Below are 16264 nucleotides of genomic sequence, written 5' to 3'. Positions count from 1 at the left end.
TTCAACAAACCATAATGTAAAAGAATTCCACTTTTATAAACATAAAATAAGTACAGAGAAAAATACAAGAATTCAGCTATATTTTATTTTAAAAAGATGTACATCTAACTATGTCTAATACAGTAATACATTAAAGACCCCTTCCCTGCAATTTTGGACGTTTTTTGGAAAATAATACATATATATCACTTTAAAAACATTAAACCATGTCATTCCTTGTCTTAAATGTACGTTTTATGGTAAATTATGATAAAAAGTGAGAAACAATGCACTACCTAAGTAGCTCGCGGCGATCGACCTCTCGTGGACGGTCTTAGGCCTACAGTAGCCTAGCTAGGCTTAGTTTTGTAGGCCTAGCTGGTAAACATCGGTAACGTACGAACATCATACGCTAGCTATATACCTAGCCTGACGTTGTATAGTTGCTGCATTAATTGTCTTTCTATTTTTGCCAGACTCCGTTGATACAAATTGGGGAAAACCCGGTATTTTCGCTGAAAAGTTAGGAGTCTTCCATTTGTTTTGGCCGGCACGATCGATCGAAAAGTGGGCGAATTACAGGTGAAAAACAAAAATATCAATCCGCGCGCAATGCATTTTGGGATTTATAGCGGGCCGCTATAATTATTAGAATCGACTTATTTTTCACATTTTTAACCGTTTAAAGACGAAAAAAGTTATCGCAATAGGACCATATAGTATTATTTTTACATTAAATATAGTTTGTGATCTTAAATTAGATCTAAAAAACGTAGGGAAGGGGGCTTTAATTATAAGCTTGAGGATGATAATATAATACCATACCATTGAGAAATAACTTCTCCATACCTTTACCTTATATTCTGTGTTACATATTGTTTTCATTAAGTATGGTATGTACAACACAATTAAATATTGTAATCCCAATAAATAATTAGAAAAACAAGACAAACACAAAGCTTTTTAATTAAGTGACCATAAGCATGTCAGTAATTATAATTCACTACTAGAAAAAGATTGTATTTCCATATATCTAATAAAAACAATTATTTACAATGCAGTGCCATATAAAAATAAAATTAACAAAAACGATAGCAATATTCAAACATACTTACTGTATGTCTGCAGTCCATCAAGACATAAAATTGTAAAAATATATTGTAAAATAATATTATGTTATGTACATAAAAATCCAAGATTTTAAAATACTCTAGTGGATGTGGAGGGGGCGTGGCAAGTTTTAAAATTGTGATTTGAATTAACCTAATGTTCTACACATATAATTATAATTAAGTACAATCTGTAACCCTCAGACTTGCATTAATTAAGTAAATTACTGGAATAAATGTTATGGTAATTCTAAATTAGTTGGAATACAAGTGAGCTAAATATCACAGTTCCTACACTGTGAACCTGTTGGGACATTTGTAAGAAAAAAATGAATTGCATTTTAGTACTACAACATAATTTACATGTACAGTTATTGCACAGACACTATACTGCTGGCTTATTATTAGAGCAGCATATAATGTACTTTTTGGCTTATACTGTAATGTCTCCCGGCAGGCAATCCTGGGGCAGATTGCTATAAAACAGTCTCAACTGATGGTCTTAACTCCCTGATTAAAGCCAGCTTTATCAGATAGACGGTCTAATACTATAGCCACCTCTGTTAGACCATTGCTATAAAACAGTCTTAAGACCGTGTACCGTAACAAATTAAAAGGCATACTTTACGCGTAAAAATACCAAATATGGTAATGTTTGTCATGCTTGCTCAATTTACAATCACAACAGTACATACATTTCTACGCGAGAAAATCTATTCTAGGCCTATATAAGAATGATCACCTTTATTATGATTTATTATTATTATGATAATTGCTTGTCTTTCACGATCAATAATACGTACAAGCAACAAAAAGAAAGGTTTAAGACTGTTTTAAGATTCCTTCGAGTGGTCTTTAATTTTAAAGACCGCTTACAGGTTAAACCGTGGGATAGCAATGGTCTAATATAAAGAGTACTGGCTATGTCACGAATTATAACCAGCTAAGCGATATTAAAAGGCCGTTTATAGACCGTTTATAGCAATCCGCACCTGGTTCCACTACTGAACTTCAAAGACACCAGGCACTATTACATAATATTGGCAAGTAAAAATAACAGGTAGCTTGATCAGGTGCAGATGTGTCAACATTTCTAAAATACCTTAATTGCAAATTTTAAAAATGTTACTAAGATACAAACGTGCATAATCTCTATGATTTGAATTGATTTGAACTATACATTAATAATCGTTACTATATCTTCATTTCATCGGACTGTGTTACATATTTGTAAGTGTCTTTTCATCAAAATCATAATATGCAGGTGGAACAGTCCTAGAAAAGAAATAAATACTATGATGTGTATTAATGTATACCATATAAATTTGATTTATACCCTTTTCACAAAATTTAACAAGTTGTAACCAGGTTTGTGATTACAGTTTTGTGGAAAAAACAGAGATCCCCTGTGAAATCTCGGGAGAAAAACACACTGATGAGAGGCCCCAGATTGTTCCGAGATGTTCCCGAGTTCTTATTGCGCACACATGTATAGCCCTGGTATTAAACTGACCAATCATAGTAATCAAATAGCGTGCAACTATGCTTTCCTTCCAAGACTTCTCAGGGTAATGTAATAAATCAGGAGATCACAAACAATTTATGCAGATGTGAAAAGGGTATAAGAGTAGTTGCTGTGTTTAAACCAGGTGGATAAGAAGTTGAGTTGCATACAATCAATCAAAAAAAAGTAATTTTTTTTTATTGGTCACTTCCCTATTTCCAAACAACCCGGATCTGCCTCAACTCTTTTAAAAACCAGTTGCCAGTGGTATAGTTACAACTATCTCATTGCTTTATACTTACACATTTTCTTCGACTTCAGTTGCAGAATCTGTGTATTTTACATTACGCATCTTCATACCCTCTGAAAAAACAAATTAATTAATAATGTAAATGTGGAGACAGAAAGCAAACATTTAGGCGTCAAAAAAAATGCTACGAATTGCTTCCAATTCGATACATATATTGGTTTTACCAATGTATAAAGCTCTGTCTTCACTATCAAACTTTATGTGACAAAAAAATGCGATGTGCCCGTATATGGACATGATGATGTCATATCACTACCATATTTTGGCATATCACTACCATATTTGGGCACATCACACTGTTTTGTCGAACTAGTTTAATAGTGTAGACAAAGCTTTAGACAAAGGATTTTAAACATACCAAATGAGTCTGGGATCATAGTATCTTTTTTCTCATCATCGTCATCAAGGTCATCTGTAAGTGGTGAGTAAGCATAATGTTGGTTGCTGGACAAAATAATGATTACGACCAACATGATGTAAAATAGAATATGCCAGAATGCATCATCTAACCAAAGCATTTTCCATTTCTAAAATTACCACAAAAAAAATATAATAAGCAGAACAAACAATAATAAGAACAACTGTTACAGTATTAAATAGTACTAGCAGTTACCCGTGCTCCAAGTCTTTTTCTGCCTTAATATGTTCTCCCACCAGAACCATAGAGTAATTGAGCCTCAAACAAATGCAGATGTTAAGGCTATGTAATTATGGTTCCACTGTCTTACTTAACCACTCGGCCACTCACTCAAAATATTATTACTTCTCTTAACCTAATAATGCTAGTGAAATGTCAAATATAAACACTTACAGTGACACAAACAGATGCTTTATGCTCCTTCAAAGACCATACAAGGAAAACAATGGATGCAACGATGTTGAAAACAAAACAGTTGGTTAAATGGCGGTACAATGAGAACTTGGCAAGGTTACGGCGTAGTAATATTTTTCTTGTGTTCCTCATGTTTTTAACAATGTGAATATATATGTAAGGACAGTAATCCGAGTCATATAATTAACATACTTTATTCTACTATGCTGTAGTTAACTAAATGGTAAAAATTGACAAAAATCATTTAAGCATGACTGAAATTGCCTATTCACCTTTTACACATGCATGATAATTGGTCAATGAAAATGCTTAGCATTTTACTATAATAAATGGTTTGCCACAAAAGTGGTAATGAATGGAATATTAGTTTTGGAGATATTGTGAAAATATGGGGTTTTATAGCTAATTTGCATATTAATACTCATTTGATTATGAAGGCGGTGTATCACAGATGGTTAATATGTTGTACGTTATAAAGAAACGTATACAACATTCATTTAAAACTGAAAAACCTTTGCCGTTTGCCTACACTTTTGTCCCAGTTCACCATATGGAGATGTCTGTGTCTGGGAACGATAGTTCATAAAAATAGTAAAATTGTCAAAAGGATATCCAGCAAAAGATAAATAAATCAAGAAAAGCAAGAGGAACACTTGCCACAAGGTCTTGCTGTACACTCTACAGTAGAAAATACAAATTTATTTTATAAAATAAAATTCGGATCAAGTAATTTACTAGAATTTTTCTTGACCAAAACATACAGAAACTGGAATCTCAAAAATGTTTTAGTAATTCAAACATAACTGATTTATACTAGGACAATAATGATTGACGATAAATATGTATTTTTCCTACATAAACAAAAGAAATTGTCTTATGTTTATGCAAAGGGTTAAAGATGTATTGTCCACTAAAAAAAACATTTTTATAAATGTTTTTGCTGAATATGCCATTTTAATGTCACATATTAGTTTGACCTAAAATTGGATCCAAAAAACAAATTATTTACCTGAAAAAACTGTAATTTAAAGCAAAATGGTCAATGGGATTTAATAGTAATCTTAATTAGTAAAATTTTAATACTAGTAAATTAGTATATACGTAGTATTATATAACACCTAAATAAATTCCTGTCATTTGATTGGATGATCAAAACAAAACACAACAAACAAAAAATGAATGTTTACATTCGTGGGATGGTAAAAAGAGTCATTCAGTGAATGACAAAAGGTTACATTTCAACTCTGCTTCTCCTCGTTGAAATATATCCTTTCGTTATTCACCTCATGCTATTATTTGTACCATTCCATGAATATAAACGTTCATTATTTGTATATATTAGTAAAATTGTCAAAAGGATATCCAACTAAAAATAAATGAATCAAGAAAAGCAGAAGGTATAATTGCCACAAGGTCTTGCTGTAAACTCTAGAAACATAATAAAACAACAAGTTATTTAAAAGGGTGCAATACTTGTTTGTATTGAATTGTTTGAATCTCTCTATTATTTAGAATACCAGGCTTATCCTTGACCACGACAAACAAAACAGTAGTGGGATGATAAGGTCCCAACACGATTTGGCCCCCGAGACGATTCGGCCACAGACGATTCGGCCCGGGACTATTCATATGGGACTAACATATGGGTTAGACCATAACAATTAACAATAAACTAGTATAAAGATTGGTTCCCACTAGGATGCAACGCAAGGACGTAGATGCAATGCAAACCATTTAACAATTGACAAGTGACCAGTTTGAATAATAAATCACAATCAAAATTTTTTTTAAAAACACATAATTATACTAACAACTTAAATAAAGATTCTAAAACGAATTAACTTACGCCTTGTACACGCAAACAAGCTTCAATTAAGCTTAGCACAAAGAATAAAAATCCAACTCCAATCACACGATACAACTGAGGTCCTAGGTGTGGTCTGAATAAACAGAAAAATGAAAGGTTGACAGATTTTGTAAATGAAGTTTAATTAATTGGACGGACACAGGTGCAGATCCAGAATTGTTTCAAACAAAAAATAGTACAATACTTCATAATTTTTAGCTATCCCTCTGGATCTGCACTTGGTACAGTACAGTACATACTTTATTTATTTATTTGTTGACCCATTCACCTTTGGATCGGTGGCACTCACAACATGCGGTGCAGCGGTCCAAAAACAAAACATAATGAGAGAAAAAAAAAAAAAAAAAATTAAACTATATACAAAAGTAAAAACAAATCTTAATTGTCTCACGGATTAGTTTAATCAATAAAAAAAATAGCAACAAAATGCATGAGTTGCATTCACACCATTTTCTATGAATTGTATACATTGACATAGACAGCTTTCTGTTTGTTTTTGTTTGTTTATTTATAATTACTGTACCACATTTATGTATTTTGTATTAATATTCATCCTCAATTGGGGAAAGACCCACTGCAGACACAACCACGAACAACAGGAGCTGAGACGGACCAGTGCACCAGGGTAATCTCCTATTCTTCCGGGCTCTTATAGAGTTTACACTTGACTTCCAGTTTTAAGTCTTTGTCAAAGAAATATTGTCATGAAGAGCCTTGAACCTGTGCCAATTGTATTGCTACATTTTATGGCACTACTGCCTTTCCGCTTGGCTACACAACTCTCCAAAGAATATAAAGACCACTCACATTAACCGTTTACACTGTAATGTAGCAATTATATTTTTGTCCTCTGAAGTACTGTACAGTCATCTAAAGCTCAAACTTTATATGACAAAAAAATGTTATGTCACCATATATGGACATGATGATGTCACATCACTACCATACTTGGGAACATCAAACTTTTTTTTGTCAAACTATTTTGATAGTGTAGACAAAGCTTTACACTATAACCTCAAAAGTGGTTTATTTATTACAGAGGTTAACAAAAAGTATTAACTTACTTTGTAATTCCGTATCCCATGCTAATAATAATAACAAGCATTCTTGCGACTGTCCTCTTCAGACAGGAGACCCATTCAGCAAAGATCAAAGCACCTGGAGAGGAGAAACCAGTCACGTTCATGTGCTGGTACTCGGAGTAGAATACTACTTTCTCAAGGAGGGCTAAGTATAATCGGAAAAACAAATATTGATTGATCACCTTATTTCAGAATAAATATTCCATGTAAACAAACAAACAAATACAAAATGGAAAATCAAACTAAAATGGGATTTTCTCCCATTTAGTGAAGAGATTTGAATATCGGAACAAATAGTTTGTGGTACACCTAACAAGATCATTTTCACTATTCAAAACTCTTAATCTAAAATCATAGAAGCACTTGCGTACATGCTCGTAAAAAGGGGAAATTCTCCTCAGGGCAATATGTAAATAGGGACAGTATAATAGGGTCTTTTTTCACAACACTAGACTATTAAGCTGTTGAATCTAAAAACTTTCAGTGTTTTAGTTCTCACATATTTCTTTAGCGCACACAGTGCTTAGTCTATAGTGCCATATCTTGAAATAAACAAAATTAAATGGATATCCAAATGCAATATGGATTTAATCATTTTTCTACACACAAGTAGGTAACCATATTATATAATATATATAATATATGAACCACGTGTAAAGCAAAGGTCATACTGTAGATGCTCATTGAGAGTTTCATTAAAAGCCGTTTTAAAGAAATGATGGTTAAAAAAACAGTTGTGTATATAATTTTGTGCACTTTTTTTAGATTTTTCTATTCCATCCTTAGCTCAGACAACCGAATCAAAACGGTACTGGGTATGATCAACTAGCGTTCGTGTTCCCACCTTATCATGCATTCAGAAGTACTGATAAAGATATCAATCTGTGGCGACAATAGAATGGACCCGAGACCCGGCTATCTTCGACTTTTAAATAATAGAAAGTTTTGAAAAATTGTGTTATACTAGAAATGTACGTAGTATGATGTCTACTGTATGTTTATTGAAAAATGGTTATAGTTTTCTAAATTACTTTGTACAAGTTGCAACGAGAAAACTGTTATTTGATCGTTAGTTGACGTGTACACAAACACTTTGAAGAACCTAGTACATCTTTCAAGACGAGTAGGGGGAATACCCCAGTGTACTATCACTGTGTAATTGGGACTGGACCGTTTTAGAGGTGTTTACCACCTTCACTAATGTATGTTCATCTTAGTGAGAAGTTGAGTAAATAAAAAAGAAGACAACAATGATTTTACCTAATATAATAACTCCACAGATACAATACTGAACTCTAAGCATATCTCTCCATCGATAAACCATCATGACATGGTAGAGCACTGCTAATATAGCACATGCAGCACACATCACTGCATAAAACTATGGATAAAAACAGTTTTTTTTATTATTTAACACACTGGCAAGGACAACACAATTCTGTAAATTTTACAATTAAGGTCAATCCAAAATATATATTCAACATATTATTTAATTTGTTATTTACTCTGTAAAATATGAAGAGCATAAATTTGAAATAACTAGAATTAATTTATATGATTTATATGCGGTGATGATTGATGGTGGTTGATATGAAATTTCCTGAATTGTATTTAAATTTAACAGAAAAGCAATTGGCACATTTAATGTAATATCTGTAGCTGTGTGCATAGGAAAGGATGCATAAGAAATTCAAAGGAAATGAAATGTGATGAAATTACTAAAGACTGGTAGAAAATATGATTTTAATGCCATAAAATGTACATGACTACTAAGATTTATAAGTATGATTAAGATTTATGAGCATGAGTAAAATTTACGAGTATGAGTATTTGATTTATGAGTATAAGTAAAATTTATGAACACGAGTCAAATTTATGAGCATGAGTAAAATTTATGAGTCATGAGTAAAATTTATGAACATGAGTAAAATATATGAGCATGAGTAAAATTTATGAGCATGAGTAAAATTTTTTAGCATCAGTAAAATGTATGAACATGGGTAAAATTTATGAACATGAGTACAATTTTTGAGCATGAGTAAAATTTATGAACATGAGAAAAATGTATGAGTAAAATTTATGAACATGAGTAAAATTTATGAGCATGAGTAAAATTTATGAACATGAGTAAAATTTATGAAAATGAGTAAAATTTATGAAAATGAGTAAAATTTATGAACATGAGTAAAATTTGGTTTATTCATGGCGACACCAAATTTTGGAGTGTCAGGGTTTGGCTGTTGTAACAATGTGGTAAAAATGTAAAACAATTTAACCTACAGTAAGCAGAGGTCTTTGCGTTGCTGATAGGTATCCATGCTCATTTTGAAATTCAATACTAACTGAAAAAAAAACATAATAAATGTATTGCGTTTATAAAATACAGCACAGTATAATGTAACTTTGCTAGATGACCATCCTCATTTCAACAGATTACCCTTCTCCCCCTCAAGCAGACGTTACACAAGCCAGAATTAACTTTTACAAAAAAAAATACAGTATACATTGAGTATACAGTCAACTCTCCCCAGTCAATCTCTGAAAACCGGAAACTCTCCTAATACCAGACTTTTCTTGAAGTCTAAACAGTCCCCAATTCATTTTTACCATTAAAAACACAATCCGAATACCAGACTTTCTGAAAAACCAGACATATTTGGCCAGCCCAAAGGTGTCCGGTATTGGGAGAGTTGACTGTAAATGCAGACAACTTACTGTTAACAATATTGATACAATCAGTCTCAATGGAAAACACAAAAATATATCGGCCATCCTGCCATGTTTTGGTCACTTTATTTGGAGGCTAAAAAGAAGGAAGATTTGATTATCTGCAGAATCCTAATCCTACTAATAAGACTAGTAGCGTTTTATGATATAAAATGATAACACAGGTAAATGTTATTAATTTAACTAGTGGTAAATTCAACTTATATATATCTTTCTTCAACTTGCACTTGCACTGATGAAGGGCTAGTGTTGCCCAAAAGCTCTGCTAACTTTTCTGGCTGTTTTACATTTTGATTTAGCTTTTCGCTTTTTTTTTTGTATCTCCATTGAGATCCAGCCACTAATACCCACAGTATTGTCATTTTTTCAGTAATTTAAAATTAAAATCAGTTAAAATATTATTTTCATTCTTCAAAATGCGTCAACAACAAAACATCACTTATCACAGAGGGTGATCTTCAGTTTTGGAATAAATCTACAGTAATTAGTATTTTGACAGTTTTTTACGTTAAAAAGGGCGATACCCGGGTCCTAACCGGACATAGATTACTATGACCCTCAGAATCACATGACTAAAAAGACTGTTTTTGATTCACTGAGATACGAGTTTGTCAAAAAATGTGCACAGTTAAGTTTTCCAAAGGTTGTCATCTGGTCTATACTGGCAAACTTTTACCTGGGGCAGATTTCTATAAAGCCACCCCTGTTAGCCAGGCTAAAACCGTGCACAGTAACGAATTGATCATCATATCAATCATAACAGTACATTTCTACTTGAGAAAATCTATTCTATGCCTATTATAAGACCACACTTATTATTTGATTTTCACTTAAAACTTGTTAAATTGGTTGTCTTCCACGATCAATATGGACTTTACGAAACACAACGGTTAGGGGAGGACGACGAATATCCTGTGTTCGCTAGAGCGTAAAATCATATACGGTCAACATAGCGTTTTATTAACTTTACGCACCTTTTCGCGAAGACGTCGACCGGCAGTATCCCTCCCTCCCCTGTCTCGTGTCGCAGGGCCCTTCTGAATCGCTTGGCTCTGGTGATACAGCATAGACCTAGGCTTCCTAGTTACGGCCTCGCATTCAAACGCTGCTTTTAACACAGCCAATTTAATCCAATAAAAATGTTATTTCATTGAACAATTAAAGTAGGAGTTGAAATTTTATTTAGAGTTTTGAAAATTCCACGTTTAAGTGTAATTTGAACTGTATATTTAAGGTTTTATATTATGCCTACATTATTTCTAGTCATTTTCCTTATCGTTTAAATGTAAAATTAACAGTAACAGACTTTCACGTTAAGCTCTGCCCACTTTGTTAAAGCTCATGCATAAATTATTCTTGAGAACCGTAAAGTCCCTAATAATACGTACAAGCAACAGGAGAGGTTAAAGGCTGTTTTAAGACTCCAAGCTTTAATTTTTAAAACCGCTTAAAGGTTAGACTGCGGTATAGCAATGGTCTATAAAGACTATTTGCTACGTCACAAATTATAGCCAGCTAAGTGCTAAGACAACTGGTCTTTTTAATACAGTATGCAGCTTTATATGTAGCATTATTTATGATGTTTTGGGGAATAAATTTTTAATTACTATTATTTGCAAGTTTTAAATTCAGAATTCACTCACTTCTGTTTTAAAGTTTGTTCCTTTTTTTTCTTTGTTTCTTCCTTTCATGTCCTCACAAAACTCAAGCTCACCTTCATGATTTTTCAAACAGTGTATTTCTGCAAGATTTGATTGATCCTACGAAATTCAAAATAAAATTATAGGTACCGTAAATCTTCTAATAGTAACCCACACTCTAATTGTAACCCCCCTTCTAATATTGTAGTAACCTACCTTATAAGTAAATCTGTAATTATAACCCACTACTCTAATAGTAACCCATGGGGATTACTATTAGAGTCACAAAAACTATTGACAAATTGACACTAAAATATATTTTTCTTTTCATTATGACTGGTCGTTTTTAATGCCGTATTTTGAAAATAACGAGATAATGCATGTTGATCTCGGGAGTGGGGGAGGATTGAGTGTTTTTTAGTTTATAAAATAAAGTTAGAGTTTCAACCAAATTTGTTAATTCGTACTGTTTTAATATTTTGCTATGAGTTGCTCATCGGAAAAGTTGGGGATGGGTTATTATTTACAGGTGCCTACAGTAATTGAAGATTAGTAATAATAACCCACTACTCTAATACAGTAGTAACCCCCCGTCTAATAGTAACCCACCCTAAAAAACAATCAAAGAATAATAACTCTGGGTTACAAATAACATGCGATTTACCGACCTTTGCCCTTACGTAAATTTACTGTAGATTACACTATAATATCTATGGTATCATGTACTGTAGTTTACATTATCGCATTTGATTATTTTTTTCTAGACCACCAGCCGATACGTAGGCTTACTCAACTGTATCAATACCACCTATTTACATTGATATATTTAGTTTCCTCAACAATTTGCTGTAATTAAATATAGATAGAGCTATCAGGGGCGGTCGCAGGACTATTTTAAGAGGGTTACCCAAAGACTCCAGGGCTGTAGACACTGAGTATTTGAGCAAGCAAATTGTTAAATGACACCCCTAGATGGCCACAAATGGTACTCTCGCACGTAAAATTCATGTTCAATGCGACCGTCACATGGAAGTCCCCGATGAAGGTATTTTTGGTACGGTAATACATTCTAATAACTGTTGTCAATTAATGTAAATTAATTATCAATTAATAATTTTAAAAAGTTATACAAAAAATATGAAGCTATAAATATATTGAGCAAAACGTTAAATTGTATTATTTTGAATTTTAATTCATTTAAAAATGCAAAATAAAGTCAGATGTTAAAACCACAATACCACAAAAATTTTTTTATTTATCCACTATAAACTTTACAAAAGTGTTGTTTTAAACCACACTCCAAAATAAATTAAAAAAAATAATAATAGGACATTTGCAAAAAGAAGCAAACTTTGCTCTGCTACCGGTTTAACACGGTTCAAATTTCGGAATGCCCATAAATTACTACGGAAATTCGGCCTAATATTTATGGACGTACGGAAACGAAGATAAATAGGCTACTACACGCATCGGAAATACAAAACTATACGCACAATTATGATTTGGCCTAAAAATTGGACTTAGATTATGGAAAAATAACAATAATTATGGACAAATCGATTATTAGCCTTGGATATGCCTAATATTTAAAAGGAATGAATATAGGCTATATTTCGTTTGTCGATGAAGTCAGAAGTTTATCAACCGACATCTATTTCTCATGTGTAGTAGAGCGTTTCTTTAATTGAATAATTTTGTTTGTATTTTATAACACAAGTTCATTTTGGATTTTCAGTAAATTACCAATGGTTTATTCAAAGTCAACACTGTAACTAATCCCTCATGATTCAATCAAAATGTTATTACGGTATTACTGTATACTATTATATTGTTGAAAAATGGATTGCGTGAAATGAAAATGGATTGATAGTAAAACGTAACAAAGATACGTTCTTGTCTGGTTATTAGGTATTCATGCACTGATGAAGCAGAGGATTATTTTTGTAGCATTCCATTTAAAATAAATTTTGTTACAAAGAAATATTTTGGTTGTGAAGGTCGTTAAATTCGTTGGCGCCAGCATTATATTACTTCTTTTACAAAATGATAAAATGCCCTACAACTCTGTAACTAACTACGCCTTTAAACTTCCAGGTCCGGATGGATATTATATACTGTACAATGAAATGGAACTAAATTTTAATTTAATGGCAGAAACAACCTTTAGTATGAAATTAAGGGAGCTGCCCGGGCCACTAGGGAAATACCCCTGGGTCTGCCCCTAGCTAAAATAAGCATTGAATTTGCCTTCTCACCCAAAGTGTGCTTTTTTCAGGGCTTGTAACTTGATCGGGGGGAGGGCGGGGGGTGGGGTTGGGGGGTTGGTGCAGGTGGGCAGGCCAGAGCTGGGTGTTCCCTCATTCCTTCCTAAGAAGGAAGTATGTTGATTTTATTACTTGTTTGTATTCTTTAATAGTTAAAGACATTTGTTACCTGAAACATAGTTTTATGGTCACAAGTTTCTGTCTCATTGCCCACAATAGATTGTTGAAAGCTGATTATTTCTTCAAATTGTAGCATTGATAATTCAGGGTTGCTCAACAAGAGTGAAGTATTTATCTAAAAAAAAGAAAGTTTTCTAACAGTTTATAAATAAATATAATTTTAAAAGAAAATCATATTACATTCACACTTTAATCTCTGGATATTGAGAAAAAAAAACTTAAATCATTTATATCAAATATTACAAGATTTAAACACATGACCTATACATTTCTTTACTAAAGTTAATCATTTACAATAAAAAGAAATTTTCAATTAAAATTTTAATTTCTTTGAGAATTACTCACATCATCTACAAATGTATTATCACAACCAGAGAAACGAAGAACCCACTTTAGGTTGATTTTGCAATCATCTTGCTGGCAATTGGCTGAAATTAAAAACATGTAGTTTTCTGACTTTTTGCAGACCACCAATGGTGCTTTGATATTTATGTTAATTTTATTATAAATAATTAAAAGTTTTAAAGTTCTATTAACTCCAACATTAACCACTTTAAGTGTTTATACAAACAGATAAAACATACTTGTCACTATCACCTTAGTGTTGTTATACATACTCTTCGAAATGACAAATACCTCGTTACCCTAAAAAAAACAAAATCAAAGTGTGTCAAGATATTATTATTATTTTAAATTTTAAAAAACAAGCGGTGCTTTTTCCAAGCCTATTTTATTTATTATGAAGAATTATTTTTTATTTTATGGAAAAATACCCGCTGAAAACCTACTGTACACTACTCCCCATCCCCCAGAACAACCCCCGTCCCCCCACCCCCCTTCCCTTCTTTTCCTACACCACAACTTCCCCTCCCCAATCCTAATCTGCTGGTTCCAGCCTCGTTTTTTGGCCTATCTGTGAGGACGCCTACGACTTAGCCGCGCTCAATTGCCAGTTTAATTTTAGGCCTTCAATATAACATGTAAATTTCAAGCTTACGGAAACAGTATACTTGAACACGCCTGATTCAAGTGCAGCATACATTAACTGTAATTTAGTAAAACATAATGCTGATAATAAAACAAACTTCATTTTCTTAAAATTCTAATGTTGTTTTAGCGTTACTTGTTATTTCCTTGTTACTCAGTTGTATCAGTGGTATAATACTAGTATCAAAGAATATATATCACAAGAATGAGTAATCCGCGATTTTCCCTGTAACAGTAATATTGTCCATGTGGTAGGGCGCCGCCATAAGTGAGGATGTATCTGGGATGTATACAACTTTTTGTGACGGTTACACTAATCAAAGGCTGGACCACCGGTAGTATTTTCATGATAAAAAAATGCTATCAACTACATGCCAACATCATATTAAATGCTATTTGGATATTTAATTGTTCGTTTCATGCAATTTATTTAGTAAAAACTGCCGAATAAACAGATCGCTTCATCAACCGGGCGCTACGATAGCGCTACCGGGCGTGTTGGTGTTTACGCGTTTTCACAAAGGATAGTTTAATAATATTCCTATATTTAACTTGTTTCTGGTAAAACAAATAAATGTCAATGAAATTTAACATTGTATTCTATTAATAACATGTATTTTATACTAATTTATATCATAAAAACAATACCTAATTTACCGGGCGTAAATTAGTACGCGGCAATGGTAAAGAATAGGCCGTGCTGAGTAACGCTTCGTTGATTTTTGATGTTGCTGTTTTAGGCCTTTTTTGTGAACTAATTTAGCATGTTAGAACATAATTGTCTGTAGAAGTGAATGTACACTAGTTTGTTATTAAATATGTATTATAAAATGTTTTACAATTGCAAAATATATTATCATAATTCTATTTAATGTGACATGTACAATATCTATTAAATCAAGTCTTATTTAGTCGGTATACATCCGCCCTTATGAGGGCGGCATCACTCTCTGTTACAAATTTCTCATGCAAAAATCGCGGATTACTCATTCTTGTGATATATATTCTTTGCTGGTATACTAAATTACACTATCTTTGACTAAATTTGCTCAAAGAATATCAATAACACACGGCCGCCCTCTATAGAAAACGAATTAACATTTAACTAATTGTCCCCCTGAAAAAAATAATTAAATTTAAATTATTAAAATGTTGTTTGTTGAATATGCCATTTAATGTCACATAATAGTTATCCACTTTTACCAAAAATGTGTTCGAAAAAATTGTATTTACTTTAAAAAACTGAAAAAATAGTAAATTGTTGGGTGCCAGTGCCAGCAATGGATTTTTGGTTGAATTTAAACATTTATTTTGTCATTTTAAATGAAAACATTATTTTCGGGTTTTTTAGGGAAGTGATTAACTTTACTAAATCTACAAAATAACCTATTCAAAGTCTGATTTAAATAATCTTCATTTTCCATGTTTTTTGGGGGACAATACAATTAGGCCTATCTTTAAGATAAACAGTAAAAAAAACCATCACGTTTTATTTTACCTTTAACGAATCTTACGCCTCTAGAATAACAAAACAAGCATAAAAAAACACAATAGAAGCGCTGAGAAAGTGTTAAAAGCAGGAAACCACTCACCGGGAATAATATGACACTCCAACTCCGACTTCCATAATAATAGCTACAAAAGACGATTGCGTATTTATAAAAATTAATAACGGTATTTAAATTTACAGTTAGATTAAGACCATGATTACAGCACTATTTGACAACGAATACAAAATTGATATCGGATCCGTTCATTCATTTATTCCACATAAAGTTAAAAT

General features: G+C 32.5%; 1 protein-coding gene across 1 annotated transcript; it reads right to left on the bottom strand.

The window, feature by feature from the left end:
* Positions 1 to 65: 65 nt before the first annotated feature.
* LOC144842831 (transmembrane protein 87A-like) lies at positions 66 to 16119 on the bottom strand. Its single transcript, XM_078699382.1, has 16 exons — positions 16074 to 16119; positions 14492 to 14539; positions 14079 to 14139; positions 13840 to 13922; positions 13484 to 13609; positions 11054 to 11170; positions 9399 to 9486; positions 8964 to 9025; positions 7944 to 8064; positions 6666 to 6828; positions 5581 to 5674; positions 4347 to 4412; positions 3714 to 3878; positions 3261 to 3429; positions 2895 to 2955; positions 66 to 2363 (listed from the first exon to the last, which is right to left on the bottom strand). Exons 2-16 carry the CDS (start codon positions 14534 to 14536, stop codon positions 2309 to 2311), a joined length of 1476 nt encoding a protein of 491 aa, XP_078555508.1. The 5' UTR covers positions 14537 to 14539; positions 16074 to 16119; the 3' UTR covers positions 66 to 2308.
* Between the last annotated feature and the right edge of the window lie 145 nt (positions 16120 to 16264).

This window comes from Antedon bifida, chromosome 5 (genome assembly GCF_963402885.1).
Source record: "Antedon bifida chromosome 5, ecAntBifi1.1, whole genome shotgun sequence".
NCBI classification, from domain to species: Eukaryota; Metazoa; Echinodermata; class Crinoidea; order Comatulida; family Antedonidae; genus Antedon; species Antedon bifida.
The sequence above is the reverse complement of the archived record's forward strand: the minus strand, read 5'-3'. Positions and strand labels throughout refer to the sequence as shown.